At 50.2% G+C, this 18,109-nt stretch overlaps 1 protein-coding gene across 1 annotated transcript in view; it reads right to left on the bottom strand.

The window, feature by feature from the left end:
• AGXT (alanine--glyoxylate aminotransferase) overlaps window positions 1-13,516 on the bottom strand; it is a 419,131-nt gene extending 405,615 nt beyond the window's left edge. The window contains exon 1 of the mRNA XM_085634419.1: window positions 12,305-13,516. Within this exon, the coding sequence (XP_085490545.1) occupies window positions 12,305-12,317 (13 nt within the window). The 5' untranslated portion in view covers window positions 12,318-13,516. The remainder of the gene's footprint in view (window positions 1-12,304) is intronic.
• Window positions 13,517-18,109: the final 4,593 nt, after the last annotated feature.

Below are 18,109 nucleotides of genomic sequence, written 5' to 3'. Positions count from 1 at the left end.
GTTGGTGGGTAGACTCTGGCAGTTCAGTGTTTGGCGTCATCTTCCAATCTCACTGCCTGTGCTGACACACTTCTGTCCATGATGTTTCCTTGTAGGGGACGCTGGCTATCCCAACATGCCATGGCTGATGACGCCTGTCCGCAACCCCAGCACGGCTGCCGAGCACCGCTACAACAACGCACATGGGCGGACCAGGAGAGTCATTGAGAGGACGTTTGGACTTCTGAAGAGCCGATTCCGGTGCCTCCACAAGACCGGCGGAGCACTCCCATATGCCCCGGTGAAGGTGTGCAAGATCATCATCGTCTGCTGCATGCTGCACAACATGGCAGTGGAGGAAGCTGTTCCACTCATACTGGATCAAGATGACCAGGACCATCCACCCGTGGAGGATGAAGGGCTTGGTGACGGGGCAAGTGATGTGGAGGAGGAGGAGGCTGTGGAGGACATGCGGAGTCGGCTCATACGCAACTTCTTTGCTTAGTGGTGAGTTCCAGTGTCTGAGTGTGCACGCATTGGGCCGTGTGTGGCATGTGTTGCAATGTGTGTGTCCATCTGCATGTCTGCCAAGTGAGTCAGTGGTGTGTATTGAAGTGTCACTCAAGTGATGGCGCAATGGAAGGATGTTGTCTGAGGGTCATCATTGTCACCTGTCATGTTAACAACATGATACGTGTTAAGTACATGCTTGCGGATGTGCTCCTTTGTGCTGAATCCTTGTGTGTCTCTCTTCCACAGGTCCATGTGCATGCTGTCTGCTGGTGGCATTGTTGTGCTCCTGCTACTCCTCATGAACACAGCGACATGTGCTGATTCAGCGTCACATGCACGGGCAAGTGTTGAAATCTCCTCAGGGTAAGGGATGCCTCACGTCGTTTTGGGTGTGTGAATTGTTTGTAGTCTGTGTGCACTTCTCCGGTTCATGTGTGTTCCATTTGCATACATGGTGATCCTACATGGGGAACATGACATGGGGCAGGCTTCACCTGGAGCCATGCTCAGACTTGGTGACTGTCATGTGGCAGGGGATTGGGGATTGTGATGAGGCCATCATTGTGTGTAACACTGGCCTCGGAAACATACAGGTTGCACCGGGTTGACATGGTGTGTGATTGCCCCATCAGGGCCTCAATGGTGTATAGCGGCCTCTCCGTGGCAGCAGGGGGTGTTTAGCTGTTATCCGTCACTTGTGTGCCAGGTCAATGGGATGCCAGCATCTGTGTTGCAATGGGGGGTGCCAGTGTTGCTCCCACATGTACATCCACATGACCTGTGTATGTTTTGACAGAGTATCATTGTCATTCCAACACACATGACTAATAAATTTGTCCCTCTGTCTCCAAGGTGCCTCTTCCCTGTCAATGGTGCCCTGTTGCCACTGTGCGTGCCGCAGGTCTGGCATAGTTTTCATAGGTGGTGCATATGTGTCTATGTGTAGAGTGACAAGATGCTAGGGGTTTGTCAGGGAGTGGGAACTGTATTATGCACAAGATGCACAGTTCCATCCACCTCAAGGCAAGAGAGACCATCCCCCAGGGCAACTACAACATCCGTGTCGAATCCTACCCTGCAGTCTACGGACATGTGCCTCACGACTCCCATGGTACTTGTCCATATCCGGAGTGCATCTGCACAGCTCTGCTACTGCGTCGGGCAACCAGGCCACATCAACGTCCTAACGGGATGGGGGGAATGTTTCACAGCCAGCTGCAGGATGACCTTCTAGATCCACGCCCACACTCATGATGCAGCCCACAACCCCAACACAACCATGTGGCACAGTGATCCTAAACTGCATTCTGGCATCTCCATGCATCCAACCTTGGCCTAGCCACCATTCTCAACATCCGCCTGACGCAAGCATGCTGCACATTGTAGGGACACATGTCTAGACATACCTGGGAGCGGCGAGCCAGGTCACTCAACATGATCCCTGACCTCTGCGCATGACTGTTGCTCCCCTGAATGTGTCTGTAGCCACAGTTGTGCGGGAACCACTCAGCTGGTTGGGCCCAGCACAGGTGAGTTTGGTACTCCATGTCTGTATCAGATGAGACATTGGGACCCATGTGTGTCCTGGGCAAGACTGCGACCCCACGGTTTGGATGGTTGGAGTTAATTCTGAGATCAGGCATGCTTTGACTGTACGACACACACATGTATTGTAATAATGTAGAATCACGGCATCATCTTGTAAGTGTGATTAATTTATTTGTGGTGGGGTACGGGTTTGTGGGGATGACAAGAGGTGCACAGTGGGAGTGTAGAATCCAAAGTTCACTGGGGGAGTTGGTATCCTTGTCGTAGCAAAATGTCAGAGTCCATGCCACAGTCTTCGTCAACATAGGTCAGACAGTGACCAGCAAGTCCATGTGGCAGAGAATGTCATGTGCTGCTATTGGGCCAGAGGGCCAGGTGCCAGGCCAGGTGACCTGGGAGATGGTGATGTTCTGCTGACTCTCACAGTCTTTTTCGTGGACGACCCACCTTCCTGCGGGGACCCTCGGAAGCAGTCCGTGACGATGTCTGTGACGCTCCGTCGGATGAATCCTCCTCCTCCTGATCCCTCCCTGTGTCTGGTAATGGCCTTCGCCTGGTGCCACAGGGAGGGTTGCCCATGTTGTCGGCAATCCGACGGAGTACACCGGTCATTTGGGTTTGCACCGCCACGAGCTCAGCCTGTCTATCCTCCATCCTTCCTTGGTGTTGCAGTTGACAGGCATGTTGCTGGGACTGCAGGGTCTTCATCTCCTGGAGGGTCCCCTTGATGTCATTGAGGGTGGACGCAATCTGGTCCATGCCCCTGGTGTCACGCCGGTATGTATCCAGGATGTTGCTGACCTGGGACACTACCGGGTCCTGAGCTGCCTGGTCAGGTTCGCGCCTCCGCCGTCCTCCACTCCCGCCACCCCTGCCCACGTGCACCTGGCCTGCCGTTGTGGGTGCATCGGGTCTCCGGGACCCCTGAGGGATGGCATCTGCGTTGCCGCCTGCCTCCTCCTGGGTGCCCGGAGGACCGTGTCCCTCCTGGGCAGACTGGCTGGGTGGTCGTGTGCGGGCAGGGCTCCTGGACGTCTCCTGGGATGTGGCAGGAATGGGGGTGGTGGTTGGCACAGTTGTACCTGACGCAGGTGCTGCAGGTGGTTGGACACCAGAGGGGCCAGGTTGGTCTGGGTCATCCACGGAGTGGTGAGAGTCATCGCTGGCGGTGGGGTCATCATCCCGCGGAGCCTGGTCCTGTGTGACTTCCCCCCCAGTGTTGGGGGGTGTTCGTCGACGTTGACCTGTGTGTGAGAGAGACAATGTTAACAGTGTCACATGTGGCATCCATGTTGCATGCATTTCTGATTTGGCACTCTTCCTCTGGGTAGTTGGATCTGTCCTGCATTCCTCTCACAGTGCACTTGTGCATGGCTATGTCCCTTGGCCACAGCTGTCAGGGCTTTACGCATGTGTGAGACACTATTTTAGTTGATGCATCTATTTGGGTACACAGTCAGCAGTGTGGTGTGCGGGCGTAGCGAGCCATGCAGAGGCGCCTTACGTGTTGCACTGTACGTGGCCAAATGGTGTTTTGGCAAGGCAATTTGATGTTGCAGGTAGGGGACTGAAGCATTTGTGACAGGGTTCTTACCGACACGGTGGGTGGGTATACTGGGTGTGTGGTTAGGTCTGTGCCTGCAGCACGGATGGACTCGTGCACAGATTGACACATGGACCGGTCTTCATCTACGGAAGGGGGGGTTGAGGCACTGCCAGACCTGGTCTGCATGCACACAGTCCACCGGCTGACGAGTGGACATGGCCACACCACCCAAGGGTGATTTAGTCTCCCTGTGTCTCCCTTCCTCCCTCCCTCTGTCACCCTCCTCCCTCCCTCTGTCGGTCTCCCTCTGTCACCCTACTCCCTCCCTCTGTCTGTCTCCCTGTGTCCCCCCTCTGTCTCCTTCCCTCTCATTCCCCCTCTCCCTCCCTCTCTTTGTCACTCTCTGTCACCTCAGGCCAGCTTCCTGGGCACACACAGTTAGCCGGTCTTTGAATGGCCATTGGCTTGTTCATGTGAGTTAGTCCCTGTTCTCCGGGCACCCATTGGGCAGTGTGTCTGAGTGTAGGCTGCTGCTGTGGCGGTGTGTGCTGAGACTCTATCAGAGCGATGCATCTTCATTGTCTGCTGTTATGTGCAAATTGTGCCTTCAGACCCATGGCATCCAGCATGGCAGCCATCATTTGCAGGCAAGACAGTACTGTGTGGGTACACACAGTTTGTATGGCTGTGCCCTGGGCCATATGGGCTGAGGGCATTGTTGTGTGCTTGTGAGTTGCTCAATGTTAGTTTTGCTGCCCCCACTCCCAGCATCGACCACATCCTGTGTTGTGTTGGTGTTTTGTGTGGCCTGTGACTTGGCATGGCCCTGATTGATGCATGGGGCATGGAGGCGCCAGTGGCATGTGTGTGTTTGTGGAGTGTTGTTGTGTCCGGTGGTGGCTTGGGGGGGGGTGGCATGCATGATTGATTGTGTATGGCATCCCCCCCATGTGAGGTGAGTTGTTTGTGTACTCACCAGGGTCTGGGAGTCCTGGCAGTCCGTGTAGTCCCTCCACCGCCAGCGTGGACATCACCTTCTCCTCCCAGGGATGGTATTGTACCGGTCTGGGGGGCGGCCCTCCTCCAGTGATGTTCCCCTGGTTGTGATTGTCAGTCATCTTCCTCTTGACCGTCCTCCGCAGATCGTACCACCTGGATTGGCACTCGTGCCTGGTCCTTCTGGTTGTCCCAACAGCATTCACAGAATCGACGATCCTCTGCCACATGGCGGTTTTTTCGGATATGCTGGTCTGTCTGACCAATGTCCCAAAGAGCTGTGGCTCGACTCTGAGGATTTCGTCGACAAGGATCTCCAGCTCCTCCTTTGTGAACTTTGGATTCTTGGTGGTGGACATGGCGTGGGGTGTGGTTGTGGATGGTTGTGGGGGTGTGGGTGTGGATGGTTGTGGATGGTTGTGGGGGTGTGGGTGTGGATGGTTGTGGGTGTGTGGGTGTGGTAGTGGAGGTGTGTGTGTGAATGTGATGAGGGGGTGTTTGTGTAGGTGGTTGTGTGAAGGTATGCAAGTGTGAGGTTCAAGTATGGTGGTGTGGGTCGTCTGTGGGCTCTGGCAGCAGTGGGTCTGTTGCAAAGGCTCATGGTTTGTGTGTGTGGTCCATTTTTATTGGTCCATTTGTGGGTGTGGCTGTGTTTGAAATTTGTGTGGGTGTGTTATGAGGAGTGATTGAGTTTTGGGCCTCTGTTTGGCAGTTTGGCAGTTGCAGGTGAGTGTATGTGATGTTTGTGGGGTTGTTGGGCCTGTTTGGTGGTGTGGGGAAACTCTACTTGACTCTCCTTGTGTAAATATGGTTTGTCCGGGTTCAGTACGTGTTTTTTTGGCGTCAGTACGGTCCGTACATGCACTGGTGGGGGTGCGGTCCGTACATTCCCTGGTGGGGTGGTGGTTCGGTGCGTACATACACGGCTGGGGTGGGTGTTTGGTGCGTACATACACGGCTGGTGGTTCGGTGCGTACATACACGGCTGTGGGGGGGGTTCGGGGGCGTACATACACGGCTGGTGGTTCGGTGCGTACATACACGGCTGGGGGGGGGGTTCGGGGGCGTACATACACGGGTGGGTGTTTGGTGCGTACATACACGGCTGGTGGTTCGGTGCGTACATACACGGCTGGGGTGGGGGTTTGGTGCGTACATACATGGCTGTTGGTTCGGTGCGTACATACACGGCTGGGGGGGGTTCGGGGGCGTACATACACGGCTGTTGGTTCGGTGCGTACATACACGGCTGGGGGGGGGTTCGGGGGCCTACATACACGGCTGTTGGTTCGGTGCGTACATACACGGCTGGGGGGGGTTCGGGGGCGTACATACACGGCTGTTGGTTCGGTGCGTACATACACGGCTGGGGGGGGTTCGGGGGCGTACATACACGGCTGGTGGTTAGGTGCGTACATACACGGCTGGGGGGGGGGTTCGGGGGCGTACATACACGGCTGGTGGTTAGGTGCGTACATACACGGCTGGGGTGGGGGTTTGGTGCGTACATACACGGCTGGGGTGGGGGTTTGGTGCGTACATACACGGCTGGGGTGGGTGTTTGGTGCGTACATACACGGGTGGTGGTTCGGTGCGTACATACACGGCTGGGGGGGGGTTCGGGGGCGTACATACACGGGTGGGTGTTTGGTGCGTACATACACGGCTGGTGGTTCGGTGCGTACATACACGGCTGGGGGGGGTTCGGGGGCGTACATACACGGGTGGTGGTTCGGTGCGTACATACACGGCTGGGGGGGGTTCGGGGGCGTACATACACGGCTGGTGGTTCGGTGCGTACATACACGGCTGGGGGGGGTTCGGGGGCGTACATACACGGGTGGGTGTTTGGTGCGTACATACACGGCTGGTGGTTCGGTGCGTACATACACGGCTGGGGTGGGGGTTTGGTGCGTACATACACGGCTGTTGGTTCGGTGCGTACATACACGGCTGGGGGGGGTTCGGGGGCGTACATACACGGCTGTTGGTTCGGTGCGTACATACACGGCTGGGGGGGGTTCGGGGGCGTACATACACGGCTGTTGGTTCGGTGCGTACATACACGGCTGGGGGGGGGTTCGGGGGCCTACATACACGGCTGGTGGTTAGGTGCGTACATACACGGCTGGGGGGGGGGTTCGGGGGCGTACATACACGGCTGGTGGTTTGGTGCGTACATACACGGCTGGGGTGGGTGTTTGGTGCGTACATACACGGGTGGTGGTTCGGTGCGTACATACACGGCTGGGGGGGGGTTCGGGGGCGTACATACACGGGTGGGTGTTTGGTGCGTACATACACGGCTGGTGGTTCGGTGCGTACATACACGGCTGGGGGGGGTTCGGGGGCGTACATACACGGGTGGTGGTTCGGTGCGTACATACACGGCTGGGGGGGGTTCGGGGGCGTACATACACGGCTGGTGGTTCGGTGCGTACATACACGGCTGGGGGGGGGTTCGGGGGCGTACATACACGGCTGGTGGTTCGGTGCGTACATACACGGCTGGGGTGGGGGTTTGGTGCGTACATACATGGGTGGGGGTTTGGTGCGTACATACACGGGTGGGGGTTCGGGGCGTACATACTCTGCTGGGGTGGGGGTTCGGTCCGTACATACACGGGTGGGGGTTCGGGGCGTACATACGCGGGCGGGGGGTGGTGGGGTGTTCGGCGCGTATGCGGGCACATGTCTCCATGGTTGCTATGGGAGTTCGGTTCGGACGGTGTTTTTTGCGTACGGTTGTGAAATGGGGAGGACGGGAGGGATCGTACTTGCGCAGTCGGACTTTATTTTTCCGCACGGTGGGTTTCTCGCCCGGGGACGTGTCGGTGACTTTTCCCGACCCGAGGACGTGTGGGGAAATCTTCCCAATGCGATTCGTATGGACTTTTTTCCGTTCGAATCGTACTTGGCAGTTTGTACGCTACTTTGACGATTCGGACGGAAAAAAATCCGGATACGAGTCGGACGGGGAATTTTTTTACCGGATCGGAATTGGCACCTTAATGTGTTCCATTTCACCAACTTAGGTGTGGAGGTTTGACCGCCACACCTGTGTTGGCGGGGAGGCACATCGTGATTGGCCCGCAGACAAAGTGGCCTTACCCCCTCCAATAGCCGCTTAGGCTTATCCAGCCATCAACACGGTTGAGATTTCCTGGAGGTGTCAACTGGGCCGTGGTGGTCTATCAGCTACGCATTAGCCAACATCTAAATAGGGTGGTTGGACCGTCAAGCCCGCGGGCGTGTAGACTGCCAAAAAAGCCACGGTGGGACCCGATCCATCAATATCTAAATCAGGCCCTCTGTCTGTGATGTGAGTATATTCGTGGGGATGAACGGGATCCATATTAACAGTCCCTGGTTTAGCACTGCCCAAGATGAAGGATTGATACAGCTTCCCCAGACAGTGGAAATCTGTTATTTGCATTACTGTGGCTATACACTGGTGACTCAGAGGCTTAAGTGAGGGAGGGTAGGAATAGAGCTCCCTTTAGAAATTCAATGCAAACCTTTTAGCAAGGGATTGCTGCTTCGATTTTTCTGAGCATTGTAATCTGGTGCATGGTAGGGGAGTCATCAGATTCTATTGTTAAAGATAAGGCAGTTTTCAGAAAAAGCCTCTTCTTTTATGTGTCCTTGACTGCAACTTCAGGAAGTCAGATGACAGATAGATGCAGAGTCTTCACACTTTATTGTGCCTATGTTTTGGGGAACCCAGTTTGGAGCCAGCATCATCATGACCTGCTGTAAGAGCCATTGCTTTACCCAAAGCCTTTGTCTATACTACAGGTAGGAAATTATATTTAAAATGGAACAACCTCAAATGAGTTCCATGACCTAGACAGTGTATCTGAATTCCCCTGCCTTGAAAATGACTATAACAGTGGGACTTTAACCACCCAGGGCTTGCGTATGCATGACAGACAGTCTCCCAAAGCAAGCACAACTTGTTTGAGAAGCTATGGGTCTGCCTAGTAGCCTGTCTGTTCAGAGAGGGAAGTAGACCATGTGGCTTTGTAGAAAGAGGAGACTGTCCAGGAGAAGTCCAACTGTATTTCTGGTATGTGAAAGGCCCAAAGGAAGCTAACTGTCAAGTGGGAGTGTTGTCAATACTGACCTGAGTCATAAGGTGTCATCCAGTCTCCCTGAATGTGATTCATGTGGCCAGCTGTGCAAAGTAATGTTCAGCTAAACGACAGCATGTGATCTGACATCACTGCAGTGTGCCTGAATGACTGGTGGTCCTGGTACCGAAGTGCGTGGTATTGCCCAAGCAGCAGTCAACACTGCTGAAATGTAAGGCTGGCCTCAGCCTGTAGGCTGCAACTACTGAAGATAAGCACCCACTGAGCTGGCTGCCATGCTGATCATCTTAGTGGCCCGAGTGAGGACTGTGAGTGTCACTGCAGTCGAGTGATGTCGAAGAAGACACAGATGTTGCAAGTTTGATGAACGTACCATCCAGTGCCAGCCTAAGTGCCTTTCTGCTGAGCATATAAAGCAAAATCGAACCTCAAAATTTTGTTTCTAAACACACAAAGTTAATCCTGCCATGGGAAGATAACTTTGTCACTAACTCTAGGGCACGGGTACTCATAGTACGACCCGCGGGCCGCCCGCGGCCCGGCAAGCCTTCCTTGGCGGCCCGCGGACCTTGCAGGCAACATACCTCTGTTTTTTTATATCGCCGGTTGCAGCAGCGCGGAGCTATGGGGGCCGGGCGATTCTTTTAAAAACCATTCACTTGTTAATAAGGCTTTGTTGTATTTCACCTCTTCTTAGCGCCCCTGCATCTCCACTCTGATTGAGTGGAGATGCAGGGGCGCTTTTGAGTGGAGATGCAGGGGCGCTAAGAAGAGGTGAAATTCAACAAAGCCTTATTAACAAGTGAATGGTCTTTAAAAGACCTGTAAAGTACTTGGGTGCAGTGGCTGTGTGTTTTCCAGGAAAGCTGTCTCAGCGTGGGGTGAGGTGACAGGGACAGCAGGGTGAGGTGAGGGGGGGCAGCAGCTAGTGAGAGCAGCGGGTGAGTTTACAGCGGAAGGAAGACAAGAGTGCGACAGAGGGACGGAGAGAGAGAGGGAGAGGGGGAAGACAGAGAAGGAGAGACAGAGAGAGAGGGAGACAGACAAGGAGACAGAGGGAGAGGAAGGGAGAGGGAGGGAGACAGAGGGAGAGGGAGGGAGGGAGACAGAGGGAGAACAGAGGGAGAGAGAGGGAGGGAGACACAGAGAGAGGGAGACAGAGTGAGTGAGGCAGAGAGAGAGACAGAGAGAGAGAGGGAGGGAGACAGAGAGGGACGGAGACAGAGAGACAAATTGATTGAGAGAGAGAGAGAGGGAGGGAGACGGGGAGAGGGAGGGAGACAGAGAGGGAAGGAGAGAGAGGGAGGGAGACAGAGAGGGATGGAGACAAACACAGTGAGTGAGACAGAGGGAGAGAGAGAGATAGAGAGAGGGAGAGAGAGAGGGAGGGAGGGAGAGGGAGGGAGACAGGGAGAGGGAAGGAGAGAGAGGGAGAGGGAGGGAGACAAGAGGGAGACGGAGGGAGACGGACGGAGGGAGGGAGAAGGAGGGCGGGAGACCGAGAGAGAGGGAGACAAACAGAGTGAGACAGAGGGAGGAAGGGAGACAGAGGGAGAAGGAGGGAGGGAGACAGAGAGAGGGAGGGAGACAAGAGGGAGGGAGACGGAGGGAGACAAGAGGGAGGGAGACGGAGGGAGACGGAGTGAGACAGAGGGAGGGAGGGAGACAAGAGGGAGGGAGACAGAGGGAGGGATACAGAGGGAGGGAGACAGAGGGAGGGAGACAGAGGGAGGGGGATGGAGGGAGACAGAGAGAGAGGGAGGGAGACACAGAGTGAGTGAGACAGAGGGAGACAGGGAGGGAGACAGAGAGAGAGCGGGAGGGAGGGAGAGAGAAAGGGAGACAGAGTGAGGGAGACAGAGGGAGAGAGAGAGAGAGAGAGAGAGAGAGAGAGAGAGAGAGAGAGAGAGAGAGAGAGAGAGGGAGACAGAGAGAGGGAGAGTGGTAGAGAGAGAGAGAGTGATAGAGGGAGGGAGGGAGACAGAGCGAGATAGATAGATAGATAGATAGATAGATAGATAGATAGATAGATAGATAGATAGATAGATAGATAGATAGATAGATAGATAGATAGATAGATAGATAGATAGATAGATAGATAGAGATGTGTGAATGCCGGGTCTGGTGGCTCAGTGGACGAAGGCGTCTGCTGCAGGGGTGTGTGTTCAACCTCATGGTCACAGTTTTTTTTGTTGCTCTAGCCCCGCCCCCTCCCCCACTGTCCCCGCCCCCACCGGTGCAGCCCTCGGCCACAAACCACACTGTAAATTTGGCCCCGAGAGAAAGTTTGTGAGTACCCATGCTCTAGGGGCTTAAGAACCGTTTGACAAGATGCGTCAACTTCTTATTGAACGCACAAATGTGTCAATTTTGCTTATACGAAATTGCGATGTTGTCACCACAGATATTGTGGGATGCTGTAGAGCTAGTAAAAAAGGCACTGTAGAGGGTGTAGTACTTAATTTAGAGCCCATGGGTGAGACTGTTAACATTACAGACAAACCCTCTATCTAATTGTGTAGTGTTCTGTTTTACTGTGAATTAAAAGCACTATATTTTCCTAAAAATAAGCACTTGGCTGGACTGAGAATTATCGTGTTTGTTATTTGACTGGGTTCTAAGCCTTTGTCCCCCATACTACATCCCTGAAAATCTGTTGACTGCTTACCCTCGCTACCCTGACAGTCAAGTAGGAAACATGTTTATTAGCCCAGTTTCTTTAGAGTTAGTAAGAAGGACTCAAGGACATCAGTGGCAAACAATGCAAATACCCACAGCTGCAACTCAGTAACCCCTTTTTGCACTGCGATCCTCCAAATGGGGTCTGACAGAGCCTCTGCTGAAAGGAAGAGATGTTAGTGTTACCACTTTAAATTGTGGACTTATCTCTGGGGCTTATGTAGGAGACATCTCAGACAATACAGTCAAAATACACAGCAAACAAACAGAATTTAGGTGTCCAGTGAGAGCAAAAAACTGGGGGAAATCATGGAAAGAATGGTGAATTCCTTGCAAGACATTACAGTTCAGCTGGCAGCAGGTGACTCTTATGGCAGAATTTCAGAATATGCCAATAACATCAGAGGACAAAAATAATGGGGATGTCAGGGAACAATAAAAAGATTTCTCACTTTCCAATTTACATGCAATTGTGAAAAGAAATCTTCATCATGAAAAAAGGCAAACATATCAAACATTTTAGGAAGTCAAGCAGACTCCTAGAAAATATTTGAAGGGTTGGAAAAGCATATTATTTTGATAAACTACCAGTAAAAGCATGACTTAGGGCTAACAATGCATGCCCTACTATAATCCGCATCCCATACTAAATGCCCTAAAAGGATGCACTACTATATGCCCAGTTACAATCTACTACAAAATTAGGCTTGACTGGGAGACTTGGGTGAAGAGATGTACAGTAAGAGGTTGTCAGTTATTTTTAAATGTTAGTGGATATTGGTATGAGCATAACTAAGTTTCAAGAGTTCCAGAGTTCCCTTATACTTCACTCTCTTAATATTACAGTATTAGGAGACAGCGCTCTCATAGTAGCATCCCCTTGGCTACCAAATCAGGAAGAGGTCATGTCTGCTATGCTAATATGCAATATGATTAATACAATTCTTACCCTGCTTGTCCATGAATATCGGAACTCCTCCTAGAGACGCCACAGAGTCCACCAAGAGCAAGCAGTCATATCTGGAAGAAAGGAGGAGAAATGGGAGAGCTAAGATTGGAGACGGAGATGCCCCCTGTAGTTAGTCTGAAGTCACCAGTTCACATGAAGAATCCTCCCCGGAATTAAAGACGGACTAAAAACTCTCCAAATGATCTTCTCACTAATGCATTCACTTTCTCATTCAGTCTGTGCTCCGTCATAGCCAATAAGGGACTATATCTGAAAGCAGGTGTTTCTGAAGTTCAGTGATATCTTCAAAGACAGAAAAATTGAATGGTCGTAGTCAAAACACTGAATCTTTCTTTGTCCTCTAGTAGTGCAGAAAAATAGGTAAGTCCATACTGTGCGTCTAAGTACCTTCTACATCCAATTTCAGTGAGATGATGCATCTAGCCCTTATTTAATTCTGAACCTGAATTGTTCATTCATTAATCTGTTCCTTGCTCTGCATTCCTCTTAGCCCTTCTTTGCTCTCCGCCGATGCTTCCAGGGGAGGCTCCTCCGCTATGGCGGAGGAGCGTCACCCCACTGCTTTTAAGCAGTATGAAACATAAAATGATAACTTAGAGTTATTATCATTTTATGCTTCTGCCCTCCTGCTTTGCGGCAGGTGGGTGGGCGGAGCTGCTCTGCTCTCGGAGCAGGGGAGAAGTGGTTTGCCCACTCCTGAGTGCGCAATCACTCTCGGGCCGCCCAAACCAGTCATGCGCACTTCTCCGTTCTCCATGCAGGCTGCATTACAGCCTGCATGGAGAACATGCCCACCCCTCCAGCCCCTGGCTGAGTGCTGTGTCACGGCGCTCAGACCAATCACAACGCTGGATGCGTCACCTATCCATCTATTCCTTCCTTACTCTCTACCCTTGCACTATCCAAAATTTGTTCCTGCAATGTTCTCACCCCACCTCAACCAGCCATCTGTTCCTCCATTGATTTCTATCCCTTTCATTCTATATCTATCTAATCTTTCACTGTTCACTACTGAGACATCATCTAGCCAACTATCCCTTTCCCGTACTCTTGCATGATCAATCAAGCTATTCATTTCCTGCTCCTTACCTCTGCACTGTCCAGCCATCTATTCCTTCTTTTCTTTCTCCATTTTTTCTTATGCATTCATCTACCCATTTATTTCTGTGTCCCTTTGTAGACTGTCCTTACCCTTCACTGTCCAGTGACATAACACATTGTTACTTTGTACACACACATTAATCATTCAACTAGCCCTTTATTGCTTCATTACCTAATGCCAACTATGCAATCCCCCCTCTCCCCTCAGAGACGATGGGAACAGGTTTCCTGATGGAGCACAGGAATGCTAAAGCTGTGCCTGTAAAAAACAAGACATTTTACAGGCTTTGCACTTTCTGAATCTTGCTTATCTGTTGATATTGCAACTTTGGTTCACCCTGGTAAAATGCCCTCTAATTTTTTTCCTCCGTGTGCGGCAGAGTAAGGTCTCTGTGCGCTGCAGCCAAGGCTATGTGCGCCAAGAACTCGACCGCACATGTAGACCAGGGCTTTAAGTGGGATGAAACAACTAGGGGGGGGGGTCTCTCAAAGGGGCGTGAACGGTGCAATTAAGGGCATGGCTTTAAAGCAATTAAGCAAAAAATCTGTGTTTAGCATTGTGTGACACCTGACTGATATTTTGCTTCTTCTGTCATTGCATCCAAATATATAATACAAGTAACATTACACCTACAAGAAGCCAGGACTATTGGCTTTGTCGATGGTTGTTTGTTGCATAAAATTGTATAGAATATTGAAAATGCTTCAGCTCTTGTGGTAGAGGTTGTGGCTTAATGCTCAAGCTGCTAATTTAGGAGGTGGGTTTTGAGTCTCGGTCAGATTAACATCGGTGATTCTCAGCAAATCAATTAATCACCCCATGCATACAAAAATAAATAAATCATTTAAAATCGGTCCAATACTTTTGGATTGAGTTCGCACTATATAAAACTTGCTGCATTTCTTTTCTAAATGTGGGGTTGATGGTTTGCTTTTTGAAAAAATGTATGTTAAATACAGCCCATGACGGACGCTGTGAGCAGGCGAGCAACTAGTCCTGAACTTCGGTGGCTAACACTCCCAGCCAGGACTGGCTCTGCATTGGTCGCACACTGTGCAACAGTCTTTTTTTGGCACCCATTTCCTCCTCCTTCATGAATTCGCTCACTACCACTCACCAACAATGCACCTCATCTCTCTATAGCACCTTTCTGACAAACATTTCATTTTTTAATAACGCTGTTCCTAGTTTACTCACACTCAGTTCTGTGATCTGCATGCATGGTACACGTTCTTTGTAGCAGGCACATTAACCCTCTGCGCTGTGTGGGTGGCAGACATGCCCATGTAAATGCACTGTGAGTGATGCAACAGTGTAAGAGTAGGTAGGGTAAGAGGAGTGACTGCAGGGTGAGTGCGGAGATCGTATGAATTTGAGTGTGGATGTAAGTGCAGTGTGAAACAAGCGAATGCATTGCTCGTGATGGGCTTGTTTGAGTGAGATTGCAGATTGAGCAGTGAGAGGCACAGGTGAGTGAAGTATCACATGAGTGCATGGTGAGTAGTGTGCTCCTGTGACTGCAGGGTAAGGTACAGGGTGAACAGCACAAGTGTATTGTGAGTGCAGAGTGATCACTGTGAGTGCTGGGTGAGCGAGTGAATGGTGTCAGTGCATTGTGATCAGTGTGTTTGCATTGTGATCGCTGTGCGTGCATTGTGATCGCTGTGAGTGCAGGGTGAGCGGGAAAGTGAAGGGCGAGAATGAGGAGTGAGTTGTCTGAATGCAGGGTGCATTCCAGGACACAGACAGTATATGACCTGAAGGTGTGTGTATGTGGTGCATGACTGTAGGAGAAGGTGAGTGAAAATGTGTGAGAGAACGTTTGTCAGTGTCTATACATTCAATGAAACTATAGTAATGGCACATTGTGTACTGTACAAAAGCTGAACAAAAATACCCAGGGCCCCTGGAATTCTGCAGCAGAGGAAAGCACCAAATTATGCAGCAGTGTTGGCTAAATTATGGAATAAGAATAGGGAAATTATATGTGATAATACAGCATATACTTTCATAGTGTTACTTCATTCTTTTAAAAAAAAATTATACATGGTAATCCTGTCTGCGCAAATATTTCACCTCCTTAGGACCGTTATAGAAACCAAATACAGACGTAAGCAACTGAAAGATGCCCAGCCAAACTTTGCGAGAAGCCTTCCATGCACGCAAACATATCTCAACTTTGTTTAGTAACTTTTGATTTGTTTAAGCTGGAAACTATTTTTATTTGGTTTAAATCTACAGATTTCTGTTTCAGATGATGGATTATGTGGCATATCCATAATTATGCAAATATAAAGCATAATTCCAGTGGCCCTGGTAATACCTTATACTTGTGATGCTGCAATATGCCATGTGCTTAGGAACAAGCAGACCTTCTAGTCTGATGACATAATGTATCACAACATGGTTTCCCATTAAAAGAATAAAAGAGTATGGGAAAATATGCATGCTACACTGAAAACTATGGTAAGAGCTATTCCTTCTGCTGCAAATGGTGGTGGGTTATGTAACGCAGGGACTACTGGATGAGGCTGAAAAACAGGTAGGCTTTAGCGCTGCTGGAACCCAGTGTTATACAATAAAGGATGGTATAAAGGAAAAGATACACAATAAATTCTGAGTAGAGCACATTTAATTACCCTCTCCACAGATAATTATTTCTTGATGAATTATATATAAAATGTTTTTGATTTAATCTACATAAACAATGGCTTCCGATCCAGGAAAGGAAAAAGACATGAAAATGACATATCACAACATTTATACAAAAACCATAAAGACATTTTCAATAGTGTCCTCCTTACAGTTCTGGACGGACCACTCAGAGGTAGTCCGGATGGCACACAAACAACTAATCAAATAGTACCACTCATTTTAGTATGACACCCTAAAGTTCAAAACAAACACTAGAATTCCGTCGACTCCTCCATAACAGTGTCTACGTGACCACGTTTCAGCCTTAATACTCCTTAGACCTCCTCAGGACAGGATCAATACATTACTGTACAGAAATAAAACAACAAAATACCAAAAATTACTTCAGTCCTCAATCATGTGAAGAGCAAGCTGATTGGCGGATGGATACTGTCCAAACAGACCTTCACCAAAGATGCGCAAAACACCAGCTCAAAATCAACAGTCAGCCCCCAACTGACCACCTTCTCCTTGAATTCCCTTACTACCATCCTTCAACAGTATCCTTCACATCTCCAAAACTTTTCTCTGGCATACATTTATATTTGTATAGGTCTATTCATTGTTCACTCACTCATTTGTCACTCACAGTCAGTTCTCTGATCATGGTGCGTCAGTCACACGTTCTGTGCAGCAGGCACATGAACCTTTGAGGGTTCCAGCAGGAGCATTAACCACGGTCATTATCTTGACATTTTTAATGTTGCCTCATTACTGATGGCCACCCAAGGAAACTAGCAGCACCTGCTTTCAAACTCAAAAGTTATTGTAAAAACAGTGACCCCACCCCACACACCTCACAAGGTCAGTGCCAGGTGCGACTGCACTAACGTCCTAAAGCTGGCCCCGACTGAACACACACACAGCAACGGTATGAATCCATCCTGTGTTATGTGAAACAAAGAAAACATTTAAAAAATCAGTTGTGAGCTTTTGAATAACAGCACTATTCACCAACGTCTTCCTGCTGGTCAGTGCATGGAACCAGCTCCCAGTCCGATGGGAAAACATAACAATTCGATTATTTTATTTTTAGCAGCATCAACCAGAGAGAGGCATTTGTACAGCACACTTTCAAAAATGTAAGTGAAAAGCAGCCCTGATCCTACATTGTGAACAGGCGCGCAACGCCCATAGTGCTCAAAGTCCTTCAGCCCCTAGCCCCTAAACACCCGCCCCCCCCCCTCGTGTGTGCCAGCCCGGGCTGAGACAGCTTCCCGGGTACAAAGACGGTTCTTGAGCTTCCAGCCACACTGAGTACTTCACAGGTCTTTACTAGGCCATTCTCACGTTAAGAGGCTTTGTTGTTTTTTCACCGCTTCTTAGAGCCCCTGCATCCCCACTCCTCCTATGGCTGGAATAATTAGGCCCCCCCGCCCCTCCTGAGGCATTCCACACCACAGGCCGATGGCAAGAGTAACCTGAAAGTCGGCCTATGCCGTAATATCACTGCACTTCAAAGTTAAGAAAATACCACACCTTTCACGCGCTCAAATTTAAAGGCTGTGGCTGTGGTTAATCCACTACCTGCGTGCTTTGCAATAGTCTGTGCGCGCTGGTGAAATGCTCTGTGCGCGTGCGCGCACAAGCGCGCAGGTTACCGGGAACGATTCTTTGGGCACCACGATATATTTCTGAAAATGGTTTAAATTTGGTTGAGTGAGTCTACTCACTTTGTCCGACTGTAGTCCTCTCCTTCTCTCTACCTCTATTTATCACTTTTATACAGATTCGCACTCTATTCATAGTTACCTTACTAATCTGATTAGAAAGATAGCTAGACAGATACATTTTATTGTATCAAGGTATTAAAACCGTCACAATATAGAAAACACAATAAAATAGTGATACATTATAAAAACAACCTGCTGTAAACCCAGAATCAGCTAGTCAGTCCAAGAGTGTGGGTAAAAACGGCCATGTTTAATCAATCAAAACATTCATAAACATGACAAGTAAAACATTATTAACTTTCAAATTTAAAAATT

Source organism: Triturus cristatus, chromosome 11, assembly GCF_964204655.1.
Source record: "Triturus cristatus chromosome 11, aTriCri1.1, whole genome shotgun sequence".
Lineage (NCBI taxonomy): Eukaryota > Metazoa > Chordata > Amphibia > Caudata > Salamandridae > Triturus > Triturus cristatus.
Note: the sequence above shows the minus strand (reverse complement) of the source record. Positions and strands in the feature narration are given on the sequence as shown.